Source organism: Esox lucius, chromosome 11 (assembly GCF_011004845.1).
Source record: "Esox lucius isolate fEsoLuc1 chromosome 11, fEsoLuc1.pri, whole genome shotgun sequence".
NCBI lineage: Eukaryota > Metazoa > Chordata > Actinopteri > Esociformes > Esocidae > Esox > Esox lucius.
In genome coordinates this window covers 2008793-2031012 of record NC_047579.1, presented here as the reverse complement: position 1 = coordinate 2031012, position 22220 = coordinate 2008793, and the positions used below count along the sequence as shown (strand labels likewise).

Sequence of the window (22220 nt, the reverse complement as noted above, 5' to 3'; positions counted from 1 at the left end):
AGTGCGTTTTCTACAAAAGTGTCTGAAATATTCCCCATTTAAAAAAAAAGTTTGCACTGACTTTTACTCTTGTCACACTCGCTTTACAGCGTTACTCGCTGTAACGGAGCATGCTCAATTGTGGCTCTTTAAGATCAGTTGTGGTTGTTTATGGCCAGGCAGCACCCTCTAAAAGTTTTTTTCTTTTCTCTTATCATAATGAAACTTTACCAGCTGCAAGTATTCAAAAATATCTTATATCTATCAAGTTTCTTTAATTTAACTATTAAAATATGCAAATGAGGCAAAACATCCTTAAATCCCTGCAAATTTGCATATTACAAGAATATTTTTTTCTTCAAACCAGAATGTTTTTTGTTTTTCTATTGTGATAAGACACCCAGTGTTCAGATTTAAACAGAGCAGTTTATCAAAATATAATTCATGAAACTATTTAAAAACAATATTAATTTGGATGACAGATTAATATTTTTCCTATGTCTACAGATAAAATGACACTAGAAATCAAAATGACACACTATATTAAAAAAGCCTTTGTATATGTCTGGCTATAAGACCTAAGAACCTGTGAGTGGAACATTGTGAATACACCTCCTTTGAAAAATGAGAAAAATAGATTTTTGAGAGAATGTCATTTTGAGAAAATGTCCAGCTGCTATTTTTCTGTTTGAACATTTCTTGTATCCATATCTATTTACATTGTATTTATATAGTATTTTAACATCTGAATTTCCCCTTGGGGATTGAATAAAGTGTTATTCTATTTTCTAGCTTAAGATATGCTCCATTAGCATATATCATTCAACCACGCTTTTGAATGATATATGATTCAACATGGAAAGTTCTAAAAATAGTGGATGAATGTCTACATGAAAAAAGCTAACAATAAAAACATTAATGCCATGTGTAATTGACAGAGTTGGGATAAAGACATACGATTCAAGAATTGATATAAATTATATTCCAATTCTTCCAAAGTATGGAAGTACTATAGTTGCAAAATAACCCAAAATCGGATAATTGACAGATTTTTGCTAAATCACTATTTTTAACTGTGGTACCTGTCCTTATGGAGTGACCAACCATTAACCTACTGTATACACTCACCTAAAGGATTATTAGGAACACCTGTTCAATTTCTCATTAATGCAATTATCTAATCAACCAATCACATGGCAGTTGCTTCAATGCATTTAGGGGTGTGGTCCTGGTCAAAACAATCCCCTGAACTCCAAACTGAATGTCAGAATGGGAAAGAAAGGTGATTTAAGCAATTTTGAGCGTGGTATGGTTGTTAGTGCCAGACGGGCCGGTCTGAGTATTTCACAATCTGCTCAGTTACTGGGATTTTCACGCACAACCATTTCTAGGGTTTACAAAGAATGGTGTGAAAAGTGAAAAACATCCAGTATGCAGAAGTTCTGTGGGTGAAAATGCCTTGTTGATGCTAGAGGTCAGAAGAGAATGGGCCGACTGATTCAAGCTGATAGAAGAGCAACTTTGACTGAAATAACCACTCGTTACAACCGAGGTATGCAGCAAAGCATTTGTGAAGCCACAACACGCACAACCTTGAGGCGGATGGGCTATAACAGCAGAAGACCCCACCGGGTACCACTCATCTCCACACTTTAGGCCCCTTAGTGCCAATTGGGCATCGTTTAAATGCCACGGCCTACCTGAGCATTGTTTCTGACCATGTCCATCCCTTTATGACCACCATGTACCCATCCTCTGATGGCTACTTCCAGCAGGATAATGCACCATGTCACAAAGCTCGAATCATTTCAAATTGGTTTCTTGAACATGACAATGAGTTCACTGTACTGAAATGGCCCCCACAGTCACCAGATCTCAACCCAATAGAGCATCTTTGGGATGTGGTGGAATGGGAGCTTCGTGCCCTGGATGTGCATCTCACAAATCTCTATCAACTGCAAGATGCTATCCTATCAATATGGGCCAACATTTCTAAAGAATGCTTTCAGCACCTTGTTGAATCAATGCCACGTAGAATTAAGGCAGTTCTGAAGGCTAAAGGGGGACAAACACAGTATTAGTATGGTGTTCCTAATAATCCTTTAGGTGAGTGTACATACTCAAGAGGCTTGCTTGTTACCTGTTTTTGGGGAGACATATATTTGCCTTTGTCGATTCCTGTTTTTTCATTAGTATTTTAGAACACAAGCCCTAATGTACATGCAGTGTAGCAAGGAAATGCAATCATTATCAATGTTGGATAACTGCTGGTCTCAGTACCCTATGAGATTCAGAGCCTGCTGGTTTTCTATTGCACCTAGTTTCCCTGGTGTAAATAGGTCCCTGATTAGAGGGTTGCGATTAAAACATTTAATGGAGGTCCAGAGTTGAGTTTGAGGGGCCTAGACTATGCCAAAGAAAACATCTTGATTATCGGATCCATCCCACCAATCCTGGAAGGACAATTACTTTTTACAACATTCCTGGGATTGTCGACTAGCTTCAATTCTGGGTCTGCTCTCTGCTCAGACCAGCCTGCAACATTTCTGGCTCCAAGTCCAGAAGATGTCCTCACATCTAAAGCTTACCCAGGGAAACTGGTCCAATAAAACAAAGTTTAACTGACACCTGTTAAGAATGGGCTTGAGTGGTGAGAGATCATGGGCATGAAAAGTAATTGAATTAAGCTTGACACAATGTATGAGAGTACTACTTAACTAACAATATAAATGACACTAGGTAAGACATATGATGCCCAATTACTAATGGGTTCCACACACCCAGTCCATACCACCTGCTAGGAGCTGTGTACGTGACTGTATTAGGACTCTCTGAGTAGACCCTTGGACCATGGGTAGGAACATACAATGCAAGGGCATTTTGTAGGATAACTCTTTCTTATAATAGAATGTGTAACCTATAAAAACGGTGTCCTGGCATAAAATACTGTTAACTTTGTAATTATTGGAGAACATATAAGAACTATGGGAGATCAACATTGTGGACTCATGCTAGTAAAGGAGGTCCTCCCCTGACTTGTGGGTTTAATGGTTTTGTTCATTGATCAAAAGTGGATAGAAGCCAACAGTGGAAGAAAGCCATTGTGCAGGTAAAGATGATCTTCCCACAGAAAAAGGTGCCTGAAAAATCCAACACTCACCCAACCAATACTTTAGGGAATGGGAAGTGGAAGGTAAAAAATAGAGGTATAACATTACTCATTACCTGACAGCTGCCCTTATCAGCTTGAACAAGAGGCAGGTTTGGAGGGGTGAAGCTGGCCTCAAACTTTCCCACATCTTGCCGTACTCCTTCGGCACACTCTCAACTCCTACTGGTGCGCTCGCTCAAGGTCCTGAACCTCCTTAGCCAGTGCACCCTTGCTCAGCTGGCATGAGACGCTGATGAGAAATGTGCATCACACTCTCCCCAGAGAGTGCATCACACTCTTTTCCTCAGATGGTGTGCAACCGGGAGAGGAAGTCCATGTGCAAGACTGTCTTCGTTATCTGTGATATTTTGAGGTGTTGGAGTGCGTCCTCTGTCCGGGGTCCAAATGGCTCTCTCTAAATGGTTTTCCTTCAAGTCGTCTGACAAGTGAAAAACTACTGATGAGTAGTGTGGCATGAACTGATGGCAACACTCTGCCAGCCCCAGATATGTAACAGGGATCCCACTATCATAAGCACTGAGACCCCTCCCTGGAATGTGGATGAGAACGGGCAGGTTGAAGGTCTTCTGCAGCGGAATGTGGATGAGAACGGGCAGGTTGAAGGTCTTCTGCAGCAGAACATGCATGAGAACGGGCAGGTTGTAGGTCTTCTGCAGCGGAATGTGGATGAGAACGGGCAGGTTGTAGGTTTTCTGCAGCGGAATGTGGATGAGAACGGCAGGTTGTAGGTCTTCTGCAGCGGAATGTGGATGAGAACAGGCAGGTTGTAGGTCTTCTGCAGTGAGGTCTGTTCTCTGGCCTGTTCTCCATGTGGAGCAGATTTGTTACATTTTGTAGTCAATGTTTTAGACTTTATTCTTGACTGATGGATATTGTTTTGCTTTATTATAAACGTTCATGTTTCATGGATGCCGGTCTAATGCTTAAGATTATCCTTTCAAATGTTGTACTTTTTGAGTAGCGGGTTCATTCTTGCCACTCTTCAATTTTGACTTGTTTAATGAAGGGCTGTAGATACAGTCGACCGGAGCACTTCCAGCCCCTGGACCTGGTAGCTTCTTTAAAGTTATTTGTGCTTCTCTCACAAGAATCTTTCTTGTTTCAGTTTTGATGGACAGTCTTTTCTTGGCAAGGCCTTTTTGGTGTGATGCAGCTTCCTCCTTCTGATTATTGATCCAACTGTGCTCACTGAGATACAGAATATTTGTTTGGCTATCTATAACAGAATCTATAACTCTTTGATCTTTGTTTCCTCCACAGCCTGACCAATGATCCTTCACATTGGGGTTTTATCCAGAAGAAAATGTGTGAATGTAATGTTATATGTGGAGCCCAATGATAAGGTGGGGCTTTATCACTGTTAACTGGAAGCTTCCGAAGTACGGAGCTTAATAAGTTATTCAAACAATGCATTTCAAAATGTTTCTTACAAATATTTCCCAACATAAAACTAATCTTACAATACTTAATGTCAATGTGAAAAAAAATTCAACAATGTAATTTCAAAATACCATTTGTAATTCTGTAAAATTAGGCAATTGGTCAGCCATTTTAATACTTTTGCAAGCCACTGTATTCTAAGATTCTCATTTTTCTGACATTGTAATGGACTGTTAGGCACTTTATATTTTACAGTCCTCTTTTTCAGAAAGTAACTGAATGTAATGTGCAGAGTAATGTTTAAATGTACTGTATCAACTGATGTAATCTTGACCATGGCATAAGCAACATTGCCCCGGAGTGATGTAAATTCACTCTGGGATGTTGGACAGGCTTACTTAATCTTGTACATCTCCTTGTGCTGCAACACTTTGCGTTTGGTCGGGTGACTGCGAGCTCAACTGTGTTCATATGTTGGCAGAAACATTTCTGCATTGGACATTTAAACCCTGAACAACTTGTAAATATTTCACTTTATTTCAAATAATGAAACACTAAACATTTGCATCCGATCAATAACTGAAAGTTTGCTAAATTAAATTCCCAACAAGGTGAGAAATCAGTCGTTCTGTCCCTGACCAAGGCAGGTAAACCTAATTGCTCCAATGTACTGGTTGTGTGACTGGGTCAAGCATTGCACCCAGTCACATAGCCAAAAAAATCATTTTATTTGCAAAACATTCAATGAATCAAAGTACTTTTGCCAATAGAAATTCTGATGAAACATTACTTAATTAAAATGTTTTGTTTGGAGAAACTTTGAGCTTTGGGTCATGACCGAAAGGACAAGATCCCGGATACAGGCGGCCGAAATGAGCTTTCTCCGCAGGGTGGCCGGGCGATCCCTTAGAGATAGGGTGAGAAGCTCGGTCACCCGGGAGGAGCTCAGAGTAGAGCCGCTGCTCCTCCACATCGAGAGGGGTCAGCTGAGGTGGCTTGGGCATCTTTTTTGGATGCCTCCGGAACGCCTTCCTGGGAAGGTGTTCCGGTCCCGTCCCACCGGGAGGAGACCCCGGGGAAGACCTAGGACACGCTGGAGGGACTATGTCTCCCGGCTGGCCTGGGAACGCCTCGGTGTCCCCCCGGAAGAGCTAGAGGAAGTGTCTGGGGAGAGGGAAGTCTGGGCATCCCTGCTTAGACTGCTGCCCCCGCGACCCGGTCCCGGATAAGCGGAAGAAGATGGTATGGTATGGTTTGGAGAAACACACCCAGTCTTTAATACCTCAGTGTACCCATCAAACTGTGGCATTAAAACAAAACAACTGAACAAAATCAGACTGAAAATAGAATTTAAACATTTTTTAAAGACATTCAAATGAGCAATGAAACATGAGTCTCAATCATTTGACATTATTTTTCAGTTGTAAATGAAGTACACCTACCATTTTAAATATTAAACTTGGTAACCAAACATGGAGTCAAAGTAAAAATATCACTGGCCATTGAAATGTGATGAATGTATTCCAATTCAATTTATATGCTGCTGTCTGCGTATTGTGGCCAATTGAAAGAAAAAGGAGTAATACATTTTTTTACCCCAAACCTGATTATTTTTTTTCGCTACATCAACAATCTCCATTCTCACTCCTAATTTCTCAAACTTCTCACTCATCTTTGGGTTTCTGCTCCTTGCGAGCGCGAGTGGCCATGAGTTTGAAGAAGAGGGTGGGCCATAGTGTGCGAATGTAGACAGCCAGAGTTGGAAGGAGTCCAGCCAGTACAATGTCTTTACTTCTGTGACGCACAGCCATCAGAACCACTTGGGCAACATCTTTCGGATCACGACCCGCAGTGGTCGTCTTGTCTTCAACTTCCCCGGAGATGAAAGAAAAAAAGGTAATTGATTACTTAATTTTGTTTGGTGGGAGAAAAAACAAGGAGAAAATAGGAAAAATAGCAGGAAAATAATTTGGAAGAAATACAGAAGTAGATAATTTGAGAGCGATAATACAGAAAAGAGAGCAAGTAAAGAAATGGGGAGGAATAGAGGCAATAAGAGGGAGTGCAGTAGACAAAGAAAATGTGCCTCATCCCTTACCTCCATATTTGGAGCCATCCCCGGTGACGGCGTTTAGAGACAGGTTGGTTTTTATATACCCTGGGCTGACCACAGTCACCTGGATGTTGTAGTGCTCCAGCTCTGCCCTTAGACAGTCAAAGTAGGCCTGTGTCGCATGTTTGGAGGCCGCATCTGCTCAAAACATACAAAGACTTTCTTTAATTTTCCTACTAGACATACACTCAGTGGCAAGTTTGAGGAACACTCATCAAGTACTGGGTCTAATACTGGGTTGGACCACTCTATAGCCAGAAAACTGCTGCACTCTGTGCATGGATTCTAAAAGGTGAAACATTCCAGAGTTGTGTTATGATGTGATGGCATCAGTTGTTGGAGATTGTGTTTACGGATCATGATTTGTTTGTATGTGTAAATAAACACCAAACCCATGTATATGTACTTTGTCCACCAAATGTATGTATGTATGTATGTATGTATGTATGTATGCATGCATGCATGCATGCATGCATGTATGCAACATGCGGTCCATAAACATTGACAGTGAAAGACATTTCGTTTATTTGGCTCTGTACTCCAGCACATTGGATTTGAAATTATACAATGATGATGGGGTTTAGTAGTACAGACTGTCAGCTTTAATCAGGAGATTTCATTCATATCTGATGAACTATTTACAGAACAGCCCATTTTTATATTATATTTTATATAGTCCACACATCTAAGGGTACCAACAGTATTAGGACAATTGGCTTCAAAGTTGTCTTTTAGTGGGCAGGTGGCTTTGTATGCATCATTAGTGCATACAAAAGAGAGCCGACACAGCATCAATGGCAGAAAAGGCTTGATGTGTGAAATACTCAAATGTCCTCCCTGTACACCAGTCTCTCTTCCTTATCAACTTAATTTCTTAAACATTGTTTGACAATACTGTCCTAACATCATTCTCTAATAAAAGTGAGTAAGTACTCACTCTCAATTAACCATTCCCTAAAACTGTTCATGAATCACCTCCCAGACTGCTAATAAAAGCCATCAGCTGCTAACTAATGAGACAATATGGATTCCATGTACTAGACTAGAAAATGTAGTTTTGCTGGATGTAGCACACAGTGCCCCATGATTTCACATTGTGTTTGTAACTTTACAAACTCCTGAGTATTTCATACAATACATTCACTGCGGCATTGAATATTTTTTTCTGCAAAAAAAAAATCCCTTCTACATTACAATGAGGGATGGAAAATACAGTGTGGTTGGAATTATAACACAACCCCTCTCCAAATCTAATGTGGACTAGTAAATTAACAACAATAATTAACCCCCCACCATTACTGTTACTTTATTGGGTTTTATTAAAAGGGAGTTAGTGAGAATTCTTAAAACATACCAATTCCGTGTTGACTCTTTAACTACTGAAATTGCCACAAGCCCACCACCATTTTTCATAGAATGTATGGAGGTAAACTTTAAAATGTCATGTATGGAAATTGTTAATTGGAGACAGTGGCTGATAATAGGGGGTCATATTTTTTAGCTACATCTCTAACCAACTATACTGAAAATATTAATTTCCCATGAATAACATGCTAGCTAACATTTATATGTAACTAATAATCATCATAAACATTGATGACTTGATCAAACGATTACTCAGTACAAGATGTTTTTCAAAATTGCTGTTGGTTATGCCGATATAGGCGGTACAAGATTAGTTATGTTCAATTTTTCGGTTTCAACTGAAAGTTAAAAAACTGTGCATGTTACACAGATCATGTTTGTTTGGGTTTGAAGTTAAGGTATTGCAACGTATTCAGTTCAGAGGAAGGGAGATGGGGTTATTAAATGTTTTATTTTGTTTTATTATGATCAATTTTGTTATGACTTCATTCCGAGATGAATGGGCTAATGACAAAGTCTGTTTTGAAATTATTCAGAATGATTCAGAGAAATCTTGCTTAGAAACAGAATATGTACTGTATGTAGAAGTTAATTTACTATAAACTATAGTTGACTAAAGTATTTGGCTACATAGTACAGCCATTGTTCTGCCTTTGGTTGGTGTTGGATGGATGAGGACAGAGTGGACTTTAATTTCTTTATTTGGATAGAATTTAAGTCATATTAGATAAGTGTCTAAAAAACAAGACAGGTACAGTGGGGAGAACAAGTATTTGATACACTGCTGATTTTGCAGGTTATCCTACTTACAAAGCATGTAGAAATCTGTAATCATGTTATGTATCATAGGTACACTTCAACTGTGAGAGACAGAATCTAAAACAAAAATCCAGAAAATCACATTGTATGAATAAAAAAAAATTTATTTGCATTTTATTGCATGACATAAGTATTTGATCACCTACCAACCAGTAAGAATTCCGGCTCTCACAGACCTGTTAGTTTTTCTTTAAGAAGCCCTCCTGTTCTCCACTCAATACCTGTATTAACTGCACCTGTTTGAACTAGTTACCTGTATAAAAGACACCTGTCCACACACTCAATCAAACAGACTACAACCACTCCACAATGGCCAAGACCAGAGAGCTGTGAAAGGACATCGGGGATAAAATTGTAGACCTGCACAAGGCTGGGATGGGCTACAGGACAATAGGCAAGCAGCTTGGTGAGAAGGCAACAACTTTTGGCGCAATTATGAGAAACTGGAAAAAGGTCCCCGCAAGGTCCCCCTGCTCAAGCCAGCGAATGTCCAGGCCCATCTGAAGTTTCCCAATGACCATCTGGATGATCCAGCGGAGGAATGGGAGAAGGTCATGTGGTCTGATGAGACAAAAATAGAGCTTTTTGGTCTAAACTCCACTCGCCGTGTTTGGAGGAAGAAGAAGGATGAGTACAACCCCAAGAACACCATCCCAACAGTGAAGCATGGAGGTGGAAACATCATTCTTTGGGGATGCTTTTCTGCAAAGGGGACAGGACGACTGCACCGTATTGAGGGAAGGATGGTTGGGGCCATGTATCGCGAGATCTTGGCCAACAACCTCCTTCCCTCAGTAAGAGCATTGAAGATGGGTCGTGGCTGGATCTTCCAGCTTGACAACGACCCGAAACATACAGCCAGGGCAACTAAGGAATGGCTCTGTAATAAGCATCTTAAGGTCCTGGAGTGGCCTAGCCAGTCTCCAGACCTGAACCCAATAGAAAATCTTTGGAGGGAGGTGAAAGTCCTTATTGCCCAGTGACAGCCCCAAAACCTGACGGATCTGGAGAAGGTCTGTATGGAGGAGTGGGCCAAAATCCCTGCTGCAGGGTGTGCAAACCTGGTCAAGAACTACAGGAAACATATGATCTCTGTAATTGCGAAAAAGGTTTCTGTACCAAATATTAAGCTCTGCTTTTCTGATGTATCAGGAGTTTAAGTATCTAGGGGTCTTGTTCACGAGTGAGGGAAGGATGGAGCGGGAGATTGACAGACGGATCGGTGCAGCTTCTGCAGTAATGCAGTCGATGTATCGGTCTGTCGTGGTGAAGAAAGAGCTGAGCCGCAAGGCGAAGCTCTCGATTTACCAGTCAATCTACGTTCCTACTCTCACCTATGGTCATGAGCTTTGGATCATGACCGAAAGGACAAGATCCCGGATACAGGCAGCCGAAATGAGCTTTCTCCGCAGGGTGGAGGAGACCCCGGGGAAGACCTAGGACACGCTGGAGGGACTATGTCTCCCGGCTGGCCTGGGAACGCCTCGGTGTCCCCCCGGAAGAGCTAGAGGAAGTGTCTGGGGAGAGGGAAGTCTGGGCATCCCTGCTTTGACTGCTGCCCCCGCGACCCGGCCCCGGATAAGCGGAAGATGATGGATGGATGGATCAAATACTTATGTCATGCAATAAAATGCAAATTACTTAAAAATAATACAATGTGATTTTCTGGATTTTTGTTTTAGATTCCGTCACTCACAGTTGAAGAGTAACTATGATAAAAATTACAGTAGTCTGATGATTTGTTCCACAACCAACATTGTCAAATGTTGCAGAAACCCCCGGCACCTGAATGCACATTTGCAATCGTGAACACCCACATTGAAATAAGATTTACCCGCGTGAACATAACCTGCAATTATTATGGCGTCCAGGGATGGATTATCAAAACACACATGAAAGAAATACTGTTATTACACACCTGCACTCTTAGCTTAAATTAAATGAAGTCAGCAGCCAATGATAACCAATGAACAGAATTTTCAGAGATGCAAAGCAAGCAGAATCACATGGCCTACCTGTATGGAGGGAGTTTATGTGGCCGCGTCAAAGGCAAAGAATCATCCTTTGGCAGAGTGCTTCCCAACACACCTTTTCTCCTCAAATGTTGTGGTAAATTATATATAATGTTTTATCTTGAAGGCAGCTTCAAGGCATGTTACAGCTATCTATTAAATAATTATTGTAAAAGTTATTTGGTGCAACTCGTCCTGGCTGTGTTGTTCGGTGAATTTGACAAATAAACCTTGAAACTTGAAAAAGATTTAACACCAGGTTGGCCTATTGTCTATCAATGTTCTGAGATTTATGCGTCGAGTAGATAACTAAATAACGTTTTATATGACTCGGCTAATATTATCCAGGATATACTGTTTTTACCAGCCATCCAAACAACCAAAACCGGAGAAATTTAAACTAGCGCCTCCTCCGTCAGTAAACTGGTTATGCGCGTCCACCTTTGCACGCATGATGATCACCTAAGGGTGTCGCCATTTACCGGCATTGACGATAACCGTAATATTCAAAAAATGAAATTGATATCATGTTAATAATACACATGATAATGTATGATAATAATACACATGCATTTACTAGGCGAAACTGAAGTTCTATTTTTCCAAAAACTCCTCTCGGTTGTTCGACACCTTATTCATGTCACATATAGACAAATATTGTTTGTCCTTAAAGGAGACAGGACCTATGCACTGGTGTTGAAATCAACTTGTTAACCCCACTAGAAACCCCGGGAGATATCCAGAAAGACGTCCCGTTTTAGTAGCCCATTCACATGGGAAAATATAATCTTCTAAAATCTCTTCTCGGTTTTTCCATGGCTTATTCATGGCCAAACAATGCTTAAACTACAAGTCTGTACTTATACACCAGACCTATACACTAGTGTTTGGATTAAGGCCTTTTCGTAGCCTATTCACTAGGTGAAAATGTTTTATATTTTTCCAAAAACTCCTATGCGTGTTAGGCCTAAACCTATGCAATGTACACCACCCTAATAACAGTTTATTATTTTATAATGGCCAGGTATACTATCTAATGCGGTATTTTTTTCCCTAAACAATAACAAGCCAATTAATCAGAGAATAGCGTGGGGTTTAAGAAATTGCTGGCTATCAAGTCAGATTTTAAGCAAGTATTTCTTTACTCAGTTATTGTATTTGGTATTTGTAAGAGAGTGTAGGTATCGAGCTAAACGGAGGGTGCTCTTGTGGAGAGTTTGGTGTTGCTTGTTGCCTTTGCTACTCACAAGCAGATCTGTAAGGGATTGAGATCTTCCCCTGGACACTGCTGATCACCACTATGTGTCCACTATGCCGGCGAACCATAGATGGCAAGAGGGCTACAGGAAACCAGAAATGGAGGGGGAAAAGATACAGATGGAAAAGGACCATAAAAGAGAGACAGAAATTGAGACACTTTAAACATAACTCTTGCTACATGAGAAAACAGAGTGAGCTAATTTGGAAATTGGGGTAAATCCTAAAAGTTCATAAAAAATTCATAAAAATGCGATTACCTTGAGTAAGAGCTATGGGCCCAAAGTAGTTGGTATCCATGACGTTCCTCTGTACAGAGATATGAGTGTCCAGGATGTTGCCGCGGTAACTGATACCGGCATTGTTGATGAGGATGTCCACGTGGCCGTAGCACCTCAGGATCTCTTCCGCAGCCATGGCAACGGTCTCTGATGTGTTGGATAGGTCAAAGGTCACCGTTCTGGGGGTGTATGTCTGCCAAGGATGACATTACTGTTGTTTGCTCCTTGGGGTTTAAGGCCAGGTGTCTCTGTAAAGCACTTTGTGACAACTGCTGTTGTAAAAAGGGCTTTATAAATTAATTTGATTGATTATACCCTCCCATATGTTTTTTTATTAATTAAGTGGCGTTAAAAAGGGATGTGTGTATACCTGTCGCTGGCTGTTATCTGTAGTGGTTTTGAGCTCCTGAACCACATCCTGTAGCCTGGCTTCATCCCGGCCACACAGGACAAGCCTTGCTCCAGCATCATGGAACACTTGAGCACACTCTGCAATACAACACACACCATCTTAAATGTGCAGTTCACTTATTTTATAGTGATATTTGTTTGTAGCCTATGCTGCAAAATTGATCAGGACATTTTAGACATTTAAATCTTAGCAGAAACTCTTATCCTGAGCAACATACAGTAGTCAGTTCACTTTCTCATACTGACCATCCATGGGAATCAAACCCACAACTCTGGCATTGTACTCAACATACTTTTCCAACGCTGGAACACAGTTTTCTAATTTAAAGTAACACTCACCTCTCCCCAGACCAGAGCTGGCTCCAGTGATGACCACCACAGCGTCCTGGATTACAGCCCCTTGTTTAACCCTCTGAATCAGCCGGTAGAGCAGAACTAGCCCCAGGCCACCCAGTACCAGAGGCACCACTCCACCCATCACACGCTCCATGGATATATGGTGCCACTATGTGAGCATAGTGGCAGCTTAGAGGCAAGAAACTTCTGAGGATCAGCATAAATAATTTTCAACAAAACTGAAATACTCCATATTTGAGCCAGGGTCATTAAAAAAAAGTTAACCATTGGTTTATACTACATATCTAGATATACATTTGAGGGACAGGACGAGGACTAAAGCTACAACTAGGCTAGAATTGGCATGGCCCCAAGCATTATCGGTCAATGTCAATTAGGGGTTTTCCGGCATACATGTTTATGGTTGAGAGGATAGCCATCATGTAATTATGTCTGTTTTCACGGCAAAATTTAAACATTCGTGATGGGTCGTTTGTGAACGACTTGTTCTTTTTGAACGAATCTTTTTGGTGAATCGTGATTCATTATTAATCTCAGTAGGATTTTCGGGTCTTCGAATCTCGCTCACCGGAAGGAACAATGAAGGAAATGAACGATCATCCATGGCTCTTTTGGATCTTCGAATCTCGTTCACCTAGAAAAAAATGATAATCCATGGCTCTTTCGGATCTCTGAATCTCATTCACCGGAAGGAACGATGATCCACGGATCTTCGAATCTCATTCACCGGACAAATAAAGAAATAAACGACGGACCGATACCAATGTCACCCCTAAGCCCTCACAAACTTAATTGATGTCACCTGGTAAGTGATTGAGTGCAAGGGTTCAAAATGTTGTAAATAGTAATGGGACCGCACTTTTCGACATTTTCACGTTACCTTGATGACGCTGAAACAAGTTGCACACTATTGTGGGTTTGGTTCTTTTTATTTTACTTTCTTCGCCGCCAAGGCACTTAATGGACCGACTGCATGATTTATGTCTTGCAGGCTCTTTCCCTCCAGAATGGACGAGAGAATTGTCAATAATCAATGTGCTATTTTGGTCAAAACAGCATAAATGGATGAATAAACTTATTAAACACCTTGTTTAGGGGTTGTTTTTTAAATGAACGAAATTAGTCGAAAGATTCGTTTTTATCCGGATCTTTAATTCGAAAAGACCCGAATCAGTAAAGTGAGTCGACCTTCCCATCACTAGTAAACATACTAACTCAGTTCTGCTGATTTCCCGTGACCAACGGAAAGTACAGTTGGATATTTAGTTGCAGGACGAAGCCGCATGTGACCACGACACAGTCTGCTATTAAATTTGCTACCTTGAAAACCCCTTAAATTAAATAAAATGTACTTGCAACACTGCACAGTGTTTTGACCGATGGCCAAAAAGAACATGTCTTACTGAACTGACGCAGAATGAAACTCACCTTAAAACAAGTTTGACTAACCCTTCATCCAAGATACAATAGTTTATATTAAAACGATGGCACGATCTTAATCAGAGTCCTATATCATTCAACTATCAGCGTCTTGTGAGCAACAGAAAAAAATCTTCCGGGTCACGAAAATTGGGAAGATTTCAAAATAAAAGTGTGTGTGTGTGTGTGTGTGTGTGTGTGTGTGTGTGGCAGGTGGGGGGGGAATTGATTAGAAAAACTGTTTGGAACCCCACGCCAGATATTTCTTGTGTTTTTTGTGCCCCATGTAGCAGACGACTTTACAGTTAAAAGAAACTCTGTTCTTCCCTCCCATACAGTCAGAAAGAAGTAATTCAAGTGTGCACTGACAAATGCAAAGAATGTGGTTCCTCTCAAAAGAAAGACATTCCTAAGCCTACTCACAGAAAACCGTCTTCACTGGCTGCTGAGGATTTTGATACTGTAAACAATGGAAATTGGTTCAATGATAACATCATTGATGAGTACATCTCATTTGGAGGATCATATTGTGCTGATGTGCCCTGCGTCTTTCGTTAGCCAATAGCTTTTTCTGAGCATACAATTTGTGGTGTTTTGAGAATGTAATAATACCTGTGAATTTAAATAACCATTACAGCATACTGTCTTCTGGGCTCACCTACATCTCTAAAAGTGGTACAGCAGGCTAATGTCTGGTTAATGTAAGTGATGGACAACCATTAAGATCATTAGCTAAAATTTTAAATAATCACCAAGTAAAGTGGTGATTAGGACCTCCATTAACACAAGGAATAATGGATCTAAATTGATGACTTTTCAGGAATTAGGAATGTGGCCAATGGGCAGAGTAAAATACCAGCAACAATTCTGAATACATAGTGCCCCTTGATCTTTTAGCATATTATCACTCTATACAGTCTCCTGAACATTTCCTACAGTACATTCATGGCGGCATATAGAATAGTTTTTTTTCTGTATGAGGCAATATGTGTCCTGTGTACAGTATATTATAGGGTATTGCCTTGCGGGCTGAAGAGGGTGTGGAAAATGTGTTGCTGGATGTAGCACACAGTGCCCATCCAAAACTCATTTTATTTGGTTAGTATTTTGTTCTTCTGAACATTTCTTACATTACATTCACTGCGGTGTATTGAGTAGTTTTTGCTCTATGATGCAATATGTGTCCTGTGTATAGTATATTATGTGTGTCAATGGGGCAGGAGGTGGAAAGTATAGTGTTGTTGGATTTAGTGTGAGCCCATAAATTACTGAAGAGCACCAGCAAATTAAGAAAAATGACAGAAAAAAGATTCATTAAATTTTTTTAAATATGAAATGTTTACAACAATAGTTTACTCCATCTCCATTTCTCAATTTGCTCCACCTTAGAATATTATTAATCCTTTGTGAAGTATTATTTAAACACCATTTGTCTTTATTTTTTATATGTAGATATTGCTTTTATCTTTCCAATATAAACAAAGCAAAGCAGATTAATTTAATATTATTAATATCGCGTTTTACCGCCAACTTTTATTTTGAAGGCAACATCCGAAAACCGAAAGTCTAATTGTTGCTACCGAATCATGTTGCGGACATGACTGATTCTTTTTTAATTTTGCGTTTTGCTTGTGTCCCTGTCACTAGTTGTAGCATGAGGCGTTAGCATGAGGCGGTACCTGCAGACCATTCAGGTTGCACAGGTAGTCCAGATCCTCCCGGATGGTACATCCATACATGCTTTCGCAAACAGGTTTGCTGTGTCTCCAATAGGGGTGCCCGACATATTGACTCAATACCGTTATCGCAATATCAAAATCGAAAATGTCATGGAAAGTATGCGATATTCCGTTTATTTTGTGGAGACATGCGTCCATTGGCTCTGTGTTCGATTTAGAGCCTGCTTGAAACCGCTATATAATAATAATGTTTCATTAGCCAGTTGCCCTGTCACATGCAAGTGTGAGCGCACGGGTCCACAACTCGAACATACCCTATGGAGTATACCACGTGACGTGTGCTCAGTCGCACACTTCGACCGCGTGTCAGTGAAGAGAGAGAGACAGCGAAACGAGTCAGAGGGGCGAAAGAAAAGAAAGGACGGAAAAGTAAGAAGATGAGTGTGGCTCAGGGAGACAACGAAACAATGGAGATCGAATAGGAAATGTTTTTGGCCAAAACTTTACGTGATAGACTGTAAATGAAATTTTGATCCACGTCACAAAAATTATTACAAAAGTATAATCCAAAATAAATATAAACATCTTGGCATTAAATGGCGTTGGGAGTTTAGAACACTGCGCGATAAATAATGGATGAGTGTCCAGTATAAGATATAGAGGCAAAACTTCTAAAATGCCTTTGCACTAGATTTGAGATTTAATCCATTTAAAAAGTCTCAAATGATGTATGCGCTGTGTGGATATACTGAATGTATAAGCTGTTAAACTGTTGTAAGCATTAAGGCCAAATGTTGAATGTCTAGCAAAATGCTGAAACTGAAAGATGCAGGTAGAAAAACAGGAAATCTTATTTAGACGGTTGCTAGGAAGAGGAAGTAGATTTAGCTTGGGTGTCTTAGGCAAACAGGACACAGATGGACAACGCACACACATACTGAGGAACTTCAAGCTGAAGACATAGCCCAAATATGACGCTTGTGCTGCATGTACACATATAAGGTATAGAACATAAATTGGACCAATGGCACACTGCTTGGCTACCTTAACGCCTCCACTTTTTAGGCGTGTTTGAAGTATAAATAATGCTGTTATGACAGTTCATGTTTAGACATTGTGCAGCGACACTTGTAATAAAAGTAAATAAAAAAGCTTTTGTAATAAAACGGAATATGCGGTACAGTAGTTGACCTGACTCCTGGTGTGTTATTCTCCTTTCCAACAAACCAACTCGGGGAAGTGTTAGACTTTTGGGGGCTTGTCCGGGATTGGAAAAAGGAGAAGGAATTCGACTCGGTCCAGTTGACCTATACAGGACTCACAGGTTCCAGCACCGGTGCATCATAAAAAAGGTAAGCAGAGCCTGTTATATCTAAATCTGCATATTGGCTGTGAACTAAATTGTGAACCTGTGAAGAACGTAGTGGGACTGGTTTAAATTCGGGAGGGCGAGGCAATTGGTTATTGTTCTGGGATTGACTACCCCCCCCCCCACTTGACAATCAGTCGGGGGAACGGCCCGAGGAGATAGGGACACCTCGAACATAATGGGTGAGATAGGATCTCACATATAGATAAACACTAGTAAGGAAATGGACAGGGAGTTTGAGAGAGAATTGGACGGTAATGGATGGGGTCCGGGTTCCGGGAGATGGAAGAAATTGGGAATACAGGTGGCTAATGTAATGACAGTTGTAGGCAGGATGGACCCAACTCAGAAAGAAAAGGGAAAGATAGAAGAGAAATTGCGACAAGTGGTGAGTGAGGCAGGACTAAGGATGGATGAAAGGAGACCATTACATGTAATTTTGTGGGATAAAGAGAAGGATTGTGCTAAGAATCGACAAGAGGGAAACAGCAAATTTGGTCAAGAGAGGGAGATATAAAGATGAGGAAAAGGCATGGGAAAATGATAGAAAAGATTGGTGTAAGTTAGCAGTGTGGTGTCAGGGAGTAGAGCATTTGAACAAGGAGAAAAAGGAGAAGAGGAAAGAAGGAGAGAGAGCACCCCCAGCATATGAAGACGACCCGGTGTCACCTAGTGCACCGCCCGCACCACTATATCCAGTGCTGCGCATAGAACAAGGAACGTTGAGCCTAGACACACAGAGCAGCAAGCCTGTACCTCAGTTTACAGGGAAGCAAGATAAGAGGAAGTTGAGTAGGAAGGCAGAGTCAGAGAGCGAGACAGACACTGAGGAGGAAGTGAAACCGTTTAAGGCAAGGGCAGAGAGAGAGTACGGAGCGTATCAGGAGAGGAGTAAGAAACTTAACAAACAAAGTGAGGTTCAAGGAATCAGGAAGAAAAGGGTAGGCAGTGCTAAAGGCAGGTTAGGTGAGGACACGGGGTCGGGGTCTGATGGGAGTGACACAGTGAGAAAGACAAAAAAATAAGCCGAAAAAGGGAAATTCACACAAGGGACAACGTAGATGTAGATCTTCCGCCGCGTACGCCCCCACTAGAACAAAAACTACACCATGACGCAGTAGAATCGGCTCAAAAGACTAAAAATAAAATGTATACGCTATCACAAGCAGGGGAAGGTAGTTGCGCTGGGTTTCAGCTGCCTATCTTTAGAGTGGGAGGATGCAAACTGCGGTATAAACCACTGGGGCTGGGAGACGTACAGGCGTTGGTAGATAAATTACCCCTGATGGGAGAGGGAGGTGGACTATGGTTGGCACAATTTGACAAACTCACAGCCGGTCAAACGTTGGCATTGGGGGACTGGAGGGCAGTAGCCGCCCGAACCATGAGATAGAAAAAGGGGCCGCCACTAGGCAGAACCCTGACGACACCCCTTTCAGTCAGGTGGTCGGACGCATAGCCGCAGCCTTGAGGGACCGCCTCCCCTTGCCGGCTGGGGCCCCGGTACCCAAGTTACCTTGGGAAAAAGACCAACACCCTAGACAGTATTTAGAAGCATGGGCCAAACACACAGGGCACCACCCGGGGAAGGGAGGTCTGCAGCAGGAGTTGTTTAGAAGGGCGGTCTTAGAGGGACTTCTAGAGAAAATAAAAGAGGCAATGATGGCAAATCCTGACTTGCCGGGCAGTGAATCACACGTATGGAAAAGACATGTAGTGCATCATTTACAGAGGGCTAAAGACGAGGAGTCAGAAAAAGATAAACAGATAGAGGAACTGAAAGAGAACCAGGCCAAGGTAAAGGCAAACGAGTTAAAAAAGATACATAGACAAATGGCAGCCCTAGGCTCGGGAGAACCTGACACACCCGATTTATACCCTGTTCCCACATGGGCACCCCAACCTCACGGTGGCCGGGGGCCTTCACCGCGCCCTATCAACCAGGGACTCCGAGGGGAGTTTACGGTATGGGGAGGGGGCGGGGTAGAGGCAGAGGGGCTCCAGGAGCCCAAGTCCCATACGGAGCCTGTTTTACGTGTGGGGACCCGAACCACTGGTCCAGGGAGTGCCCACAGAATGTTGGAAGAGGCAGAGGATACCCAAACCAAGGGGCAGCTCTAGTTCCCAACCCACATGCCGTCCCACCACCTAGTGCACCTGGCCAGTACCCACTCTCTTATGACGGAGGGTGGGACCAGGAATGACGGTCTACAGGGAGGGGACAGCGGGGGAAAGGTAGACCCTATGCTGTCCCTGAATGTCGACGGGAGGGACTTCCCCTTTCTGGTTGGCACAGGTGGCACTTTTTCCACCATCACCGCCCCTCCCGCCACAGGACTATTATCCTCCAAGACAGTGGAGGTTGTGGGGTTCGAAGGGGTGGGACAGACTTTGCCAGTGACATTTCCTCTTAAAACGATACTGGGCAAACAGGCCCTCAGCCATCCGTATGTGGTGTCGGCAAACACACCAGTGAACTTATTGGAGAGAGACTTGTTGATAAAACTGGGGGCTAATATCTTATGTTCTCCAGATGGACTAACTGTCACGTTACCAGACGGGACGTCGGCGGTGTGCAGACCTGAAACCACACGCAAAGGGCAGTACCTGATACAACCGGTGAAGGGTGAAATAGCGGAAATATATTGGGGACTATTGGTTCCGGAAGAGCCGGACAAACAGGACATTTTGTCCCAGTACTTCAAGTGGAGGCCGTGGATCTCCCTCCTCGAGCCGTACTTTCCTCCGCCAGACCCCCCACATGTAACCCTATTTTATGATCGACAGGGCGATGAGGTGTATATAGAGGGGTTTGGGGATGTAGTGTGTGGGGACACGTGGCAGGTCAGGTCTAAATTCATATATGTAGGCCCTGAAGGGGTTGCGGCAGATGTACAGTTGACAGACGAGCAGGAACAGTGGTACATGATGGCGGAGGAGTCCGTCCCGCATGTGTCACTGGCCCTGCATCCTAAACATCAAGCAAAAGACCTGGGGCCCATGGTTAAAAGGGCGGTTGAATGCACTAATTGGACACTCACTCAGGCGCCAAACGAATGGTACTCACCCAGCTGTAAGACGTATCGGTTAGAGGCACCAGGGACTAACCTGTATGTAGCACTCACTAATTTGACCCCTGATCAAAAATGGTTCACCTGCATTGACCTGGCTAATGCTTTTTTCTGTCTCCCACTATCAGAGGAACTTCGTGACATATTTTCTTTCACACATAAGGGTCGACAATGGCGATACACGAGACTACCACAGGGGTTCGCGCTTTCCCCTGGCATATTCAACCAGGTACTGAGAGAAGCGCTGCAGGGATGCTGCCTGCCGACAGGGGTAACTTTGGTCCAATACGTAGACGATCTGCTGCTGGCGGCCCCGACGGTGGCCGCCTGCATTCAAGCTACAATGACGGTCCTCACCAGACTGGCTGAGAAAGGGTTCGAGGTGTCGAAAGAAAAGCTACAGCTGGTAAGAACACAGGTCTCCTTTCTGGGCAGAGTAATCTCACAGAAGGGAGCGGGGCTTTCCCCGGCACACCGCACGACCATCCTCCACCATCCTAAACCCACTACTGTTCAGGAAATGCTATCATTTCTGGGACTCACGGGGTACAGCCACAACTACATCCCAAACTACTCAGGGCTCACAGGGCCACTTAGAGCGCTAGTTAAAGAGCAGGGAATGCGTAAACTTAAAGCCACAATTGGACTTGCCCGGCCGACCAGGCGTTCATAATGCTGAAACAACAACTAGCCACCGCAGCTGATTTGGCAATTCCCGACTACACAAAACCCTTTTTTCTAGATGTTTCTGAAACAGGTCAAGCCATGAACGGGGTCCTGTTTCAGAAAAAAGGGGGAGATAGGAACATCCTTATGTACATAAGCGTAGGATTTGACAAAACTGAAAAAAGGCACCCCACCTGCACACAGCATGCAGCGAGGGTGGCGAGACTCATTCAAAAATGCGCACACATAGTAATGGGACATCAACTTCAGATACTTACAACACACAGTGTAGTGGCGTATGTAAATTCACAGATGTTCACTATGACTTCCCTCAGGCAACAACACCTAAGCAAAATTCTCGGGGCTCCAAATTTGACTTTCACACACGAGGGGATAAATATGGCAGACCGGATGGGGACGGGGCTACCACATGAGTGCGCGCAAGAGGTAATGAGGGAGAGTAAGACACAAACTTATCTGGAGGCAGAACCCCTCCAAGGGGCAGAGGACCTCTTCACTGATGGGTGTTGTTTCAGACACAAACAAGATGGGCTGAGGGTGGCCTTTGCGGTGGTGAAACTTACACCAGAGGGTCTAGTCACGGTCAAAGCAGAGAGACTTCAAGGGCTGCAGTCAGCCCAGAGAGCAGAAGTAAGAGCAGTGATAGAGGCACTCAGGCAGGCCAAGGGGAAGAGAGTAAACATTTACACAGACACTTGTGTCCAAAAGCTTTTGTAATAAAACGGAATATGCGGTACGGTAATTGACCTGACTCCTGGTGTGTTATTCTCCTTTGCAACAAACCAACTCGGTTTGATGAGGACATCTCTATCAAATGGGTTAGATCCCGCCCCATTGCATTTGGACGAT

At 42.6% G+C, this 22220-nt stretch overlaps 1 protein-coding gene across 9 annotated transcripts; it reads right to left on the bottom strand.

The window, feature by feature from the left end:
• Positions 1-5711: 5711 nt before the first annotated feature.
• dhrs7b (dehydrogenase/reductase (SDR family) member 7B) lies at positions 5712-16521 on the bottom strand. 9 transcript variants are annotated; one of them, XM_020050593.3, is made up of 8 exons: positions 16245-16521; positions 13715-13780; positions 13129-13294; positions 12749-12867; positions 12358-12571; positions 12088-12180; positions 6630-6782; positions 5712-6401 (listed from the first exon to the last, which is right to left on the bottom strand). In XM_020050593.3, the coding sequence occupies exons 1-8, from the start codon at positions 16440-16442 to the stop codon at positions 6196-6198; spliced, it is 1215 nt and encodes a 404-aa protein (XP_019906152.1). In that variant the 5' UTR covers positions 16443-16521; the 3' UTR covers positions 5712-6195. The 9 variants fall into 9 exon arrangements, with proteins under 9 accessions (XP_019906152.1, XP_010872240.1, XP_010872241.1 ...); XM_010873938.5 differs by lacking the exon at positions 16245-16521 and adding an exon at positions 14575-14698; XM_010873939.5 differs by lacking the exon at positions 16245-16521 and adding an exon at positions 14027-14561.
• Between the last annotated feature and the right edge of the window lie 5699 nt (positions 16522-22220).